Genomic DNA, 5,407 nt, shown 5'->3' with positions numbered 1-5,407 from the left:
AGCCGACTGGAAAGTCATCCTCAGGCTCGCAATAACTTAATTAAGTGTTCATTAGGATAAAACATTGCCAGAAGCTGTTCAGGTGCCTCTTTGCTTCCCTTGCTGTACTTCTAAAAAGGTTTTCTCTCCTTTCTTTATGAAATAGTTTCTGAAGAAGACGACAAGGTTCTTTTCTGAGTATTTTACATTGAGGACTGAGAATTTTTCATTGAAAACTGGTGGCTGGTGCACATTCACTTACCTCCTGACTGGTGGTGCAGCACTCTGCACGAGCAGCTCCCTGGCCGAGCAGCCCCTTAGGTGGAAGGCATCGTATGGGGGGTCCTGGCAAAGTGTCAGATGATTCATGTTATCGCATCCCTTTGGCATAGTCCATAAACCAGTAATGTTTTCTCTCTTGTGTTTTCAAAACAGTTTATTTGGTGTTTGTGCTTGCAATTTCTGAATAGAGCTGTGCAGGGTAAGAGCTGGGAAGGCATTCACTATTTGTTTGCCATCTGTAAGTTTTATGTGGTTCCCCGATTTTGTAGCATAATGAGAATTTGGTGTGAACTGTGCAGTGTTTTCCTCATGCGTGAGGAGCTCAGCTGCTGGGCAGCAAGTCAGGGAGCATGGGAATCGCTCCTGTTTTGTGCTGTTACTGCTGTTTAGAAACTGGGTCTTCTGAGAGGAATGTCTGTGCTTTTTGTACAAAAGGCTTTAAACAGTTTTGATGATGTGCCTTGTACAATTTCTACAAAATCATTTCTGCCTGGGAGAAGAATTGGTACAAGTAGTAATTTCTGTAGCAGTTGCTTAAGTCTTCTGCTTATGTTGGTTCTCTTCCCAGTGAGTAATGAATTACAAATAGCACATCACTGGTGGCCTTAAGGTTGCTACTTCACTTCGGAGGTGAATGGGCTAAACATGGAACCGAAGCTTTTTTTTCCCCCCCACAGCTGTAGTGCTGAGGGTTGCTTATAGCTTTAATAACTCTTTCATAGATATGTCCCAAGTAAGTCTTCTCCAGAAGAAAGCCACTGTGTAGTACAGAGGACTGATGACAAGCCTGGTGTGCTGATAAAATACAACTCGGCTTTGTTACCTCTGCCAAGTTGGCTCCCTGTCTTCTGCTCTCCCGGACTCAACTTCTCCCCTAACCACATTTAGTGTCTTTTAATACCCAGTCTGTTTCCAGGAGATTGTTTCAAAGAGCATTGAAGCTTCGGTAGGCGCTGGCAAACCAGATTTTATCAAGTATTTCAAAGCCCAGGTTATGCTTGGGAGCCATCGAGCTGTCAGCAGGGTAAAATCAGTAGTGGATGGTAGCATGGCCCTGCTGTTATGGTGAGCACAGTCCCACATCGTGAGAGTTGTTTTGAGCCTGTAATTGCCCTTCTCACACAGATCTTTTCTACCTTTTGTATTTCTGAAGCATCTCAGAGTGGGGCCTGTTGTTAGCGTCCCACAGGAGGAATCCTCTCTCCTTATGTATCGGAGGCAGTATCCAAAGGTGATCTTGCCCTGAAATATGGCGCTTTTGGGAAAGATCATGGCTGGGGCTATCCAGGCAGGGTGGACCCAAATGGAGCAGCCAGCTGTGGGTGGTACAGGGAATGTCAGGCCAGTGATTGCTTTTTTTGTCCCTATAGTGCATCACAGGCACCAAAATCAGCATCTCCCAAAAGAAAGGTGTAAAGCTTCACTGGCAGTTATTATTAAAGCTGTTTGGACTTTGCTATAAACTTCATGCCTTTCCTCCCAAGATTTTCTTTACTGCTTGAATCCCAGAGGAAGGGCTTGGTTGTGTGTTTGTGTATTATGGGTTTTTTTGCTAGGGTGCTGTGCTGGATACGGATGTGCTGTGTGTCTTGTGTTAGGAGTTTGTGGCAGGTGATGCCGAGAGTGCCGATAGCATGCCATGTCCTCATCTGCACGGTGAGTGTCCCCGGAGCTGTAATTGGCAGAAGGACGAGGCTCTTGTCTCTGCTGATCTTTTCCCAGTGGTGCTGATGGCCGTCTCCTGCCCTCGCTCCTGCCCTGCGGGAGGTTCTGCCCTGCCTGCTTGACCTCCCTGCTCTACAAGAATGATCTGCCTTGCCACATTCTTCGTATGGGAAATTACATTCCCTTTCCCTAGCCTTATCAAGTCAAACTTGTTGCTTGTGGTTAATGGCCCAAAACAAGGCTCTCCGTGGCCTTTGGAGAGATGGTGGCCTGCTGGAAGGATGTACCTGATGGGAATCTCTTTAGTTCTGCCCATGTTTACTTTCCAGACAGGTGGCTGACAGCAGAGCGCTGGTGATAAGGGAAAGTGATGGAAGTGAGAAGATTTTTAACCTCCCAGCCCTCTAGCTACATGCTGCTTTATCCACTAAAAATAGTTGCTAATTCAACCTTCTGGGGAAACCTCAGGCACAGGCTAAAGGGTTGCTAATATTAGTTGTTGGCTTTGCTGATAAAATTAACTATGTGAAAACTGGCTGTGACTGCTGAATTCTTTCTCCTCCTGTGCAGCTTGAAATTCATTTGCCTCTGTGGTGAGATTGTAAAGGGAGAGGTGGAGAAGGAGAGAATGTCTTTTCACTCTTTCTACATCATTGTCTTGTCTCCTGAAGAGGCTCAGCAAAGCACAGCACGCTCTCTCGCCCCACTCCCACTTGTGGGTGCTAGTTTGAAAGCAGAAGTGTACTTCTTCAGGACATCAGGGCACTGCTGAATTGAAACATGTTCAAGCTAAGTGAGGGAGAATGGGGTTTTTTGTTTGGTTCCCCCCCCGCCCCGAGTTAGTGGCTTCAGGATAACTCCATGTTTCTCCAGTTCGGGCTTTAAGAAACTGTGTAGCTTGAAGATAGTCCTGGGAGAAACTTTGTCAGTAAGGAGGAGTCCTGAGGTTATGACAGACAGTACATCACATTGGGATGTGCTACAGGCTTAAAAAAGAAGGTCTTTCTGAGCGTGTGCATCTGCTTTGCTGAAGCTCAGAAAATTTGATTTTTTGATATCCCTACCAGGAAAATGGAGAGGTGCCCAGAAATGTGCTTGAGGTTAGGGGGAAATCCAACTTTAACACAAGCTTTTATAATTCTTGTAGCTATAAAAACATAGTCAGCAAAGCCTATTGTTAAAGCGGTCAACCTCAAATCATGAAACTAGAAGATCACAGGCTAATGCCATGCTGTGTCCTGGTTCTTGGTCACGTTTGATTTCTCTGTGGTGCTGTTGTCTTCAGTTGTGCTTAGGTGTAGGCCTGCCTTTGAGCAGCTGCTGAAACATGTCCCTGGAGTAGGGGCTGCAGGCAGCAGTTAGCCTTTACTTATTCTGCAGAGCAGAAGTAGCTGTGAAGGGTGGTGACTTGGCATGTTCTAGCATTCACCTGTATTTTGTAACATGGAATTTCTTCAAATATATGGCGGGATTTTTTACTCTATTATTATTTCCCGGTCCTCGTCTTTTAAAGGAAGGGAATAAATAATTAGGTTCGATATTTGTTTAAGCAGAGAAAGGAACCAAGAAGTTCCTAGTCTCTTGTGCAGTTGAAGAGAATAAGCCAACATCTTTTTCAAGGCATGGTGTGCGTGATGCCAGGGACTCTCCCATCCTGTCTTATCATATTCATCAACCATCCTGTTGACTGTAGAATTGTTTCTGGCTTTCTTCAAAGCATGTATGACTATATACAGGAACCCTTAACTGTGCAACAGGATGGCTTAATTGCAAAATCTATAGTGTGCCTCGCTTTTTCCATGAGCCGCAGCATCTCTAAGAAAACTACTGGAAGGTGTGCTTAAAATATCAGCTGTTCCACAGAACTTGATTGTCCCTTTTCACAAACCCCTCTCCTCATGTGACTTCAGAAGGGGCAAAATCAAGGCAGTAAGTGATGTCTGAATTCAACAGCACTACAGTTTTGCTTTTAATTTATAAGTCTTTGAGAGTTAATTATCATACAACTCATAGGCAGTAGTTTCATGATTTCTTAATCTGTTATGTACACTAATTTTCTGTTGGCTAACTGCTGAGGGGAGACATTTGTTTCTGCAGGGCATCAGCTGTGTCTGAACCACAAAGCACAGGGTTAACAGAATCTGTAATTATAGAGATGTGTGGGCTTGCTGTATTAATTGCCATTTAGAAATGTGGATCTCTCATCTTGACTTTCAAATCGAAAATATAGCCATAGGTTAATCCCCTCTGCCTGCTCAGGTTCTACCTCTGCAGGCAGAACAGTACCAAGCGTACTTATGGGTAGGGATTAGGGAAAGTTCTTTACCAACAAAGTAATTCGGTCTAAATCGCTTCCTTGGGAAAGAACAGAGCATGCATTCAGTGCCTTGAACCTCTCTTGTTCCATTGCTTTTCTCCTTTTAAAGACAATATAGAGTTTTCGTTAATCACTCTTTGTCTCTTCCCTTGCAGCATCAGCGAAAGCTTCCTCACTGTGAAAGGTGCAGCTCTCTTCCTGCCGCGAGGAAATGGGTCGTCTACTCCCAGGATCAGTCACCGGCGCAACAAGCATGCAGGTAATGCGTTGCATCTGACGGCTGAGGCTTGTCTGCTCACTCTTGTTTCCGAGTCCACCTTTCTTGAGTTCGTTCTCACCAGATGACACACATTTCTGTTTACACCCAGTGTGTATTAAAGCTAGACCTGCCAGTCTCAAGACTGCAATATTTAATGCTGATAGAAAAAAAGGTTTCAGTACTTTATTGCTTATCCTGCAAAATCAAACAAATGAGTGACATCAGGGCAGCAATCATGACATCATGGAGAGTTGAGAACAACTGCCCCCCAAAATACCATCCTATAATTTTTGTATGAGAGAGGGGCTGGAGGATTGCCATCAAAACCTTCATGCATTGCACTGGGAAACTTGAGGTTATGATATGGGATGACTAATTGTCCTTCCTGATCTGAAAGTAACCGGTTATGGTGGAAGAAAGGGAGGAGACTTACCGCTACGTGGTGGTGAAGAAACCTCTGAGCAAAGTCAGTGTGACTTTTCTGACGTGTAGCAGAGTGAATAACACAGTCAGTCATAATTCCACCCCCTTTATCTGCTGAAAGTTTGATTTATTTTTTTGCTTTGACTCTTTGCTTGAAAAGTCAGTCTGAATAATGAAACTCAAACATTTCAGGGTAGGTTGTTTTTCATTGTGTATATGGTGCTTATTCACTGATGGTGTTTTACAGGGATCAGATTTCTGACGTGTAGCAGAGTGAATAACACAGTCAGTCATAATTCCACCCCCTTTATCTGCTGAAAGTTTGATTTATTTTTTTGCTTTGACTCTTTGCTTGAAAAGTCAGTCTGAATAATGAAACTCAAACATTTCAGGGTAGGTTGTTTTTCATTGTGTATATGGTGCTTATTCACTGATGGTGTTTTACAGGGATCAGATAGTGTGGGGTTTTTCCCTTCCATTAA

At 44.0% G+C, this 5,407-nt stretch overlaps 1 protein-coding gene across 1 annotated transcript in view; it reads left to right on the top strand.

Moving 5' to 3' along the window:
* Nucleotides 1–4,398: 4,398 nt before the first annotated feature.
* LOC104077792 (protein phosphatase Slingshot homolog 2-like) overlaps nt 4,399–5,407 on the top strand; it is a gene marked incomplete at its 5' end in the record, with an annotated part of 32,558 nt that continues 31,549 nt past the window's right edge. Inside the window, 1 exon segment of the mRNA XM_009579160.1 lies at nt 4,399–4,502. Within this exon segment, the coding sequence (XP_009577455.1) occupies nt 4,399–4,502 (104 nt within the window).

This window comes from Fulmarus glacialis, unplaced genomic scaffold (genome assembly GCF_000690835.1).
Source record: "Fulmarus glacialis isolate BGI_N327 unplaced genomic scaffold, ASM69083v1 scaffold5466, whole genome shotgun sequence".
Lineage (NCBI taxonomy): Eukaryota > Metazoa > Chordata > Aves > Procellariiformes > Procellariidae > Fulmarus > Fulmarus glacialis.
The sequence above is the reverse complement of the archived record's forward strand: the minus strand, read 5'-3'. Positions and strand labels throughout refer to the sequence as shown.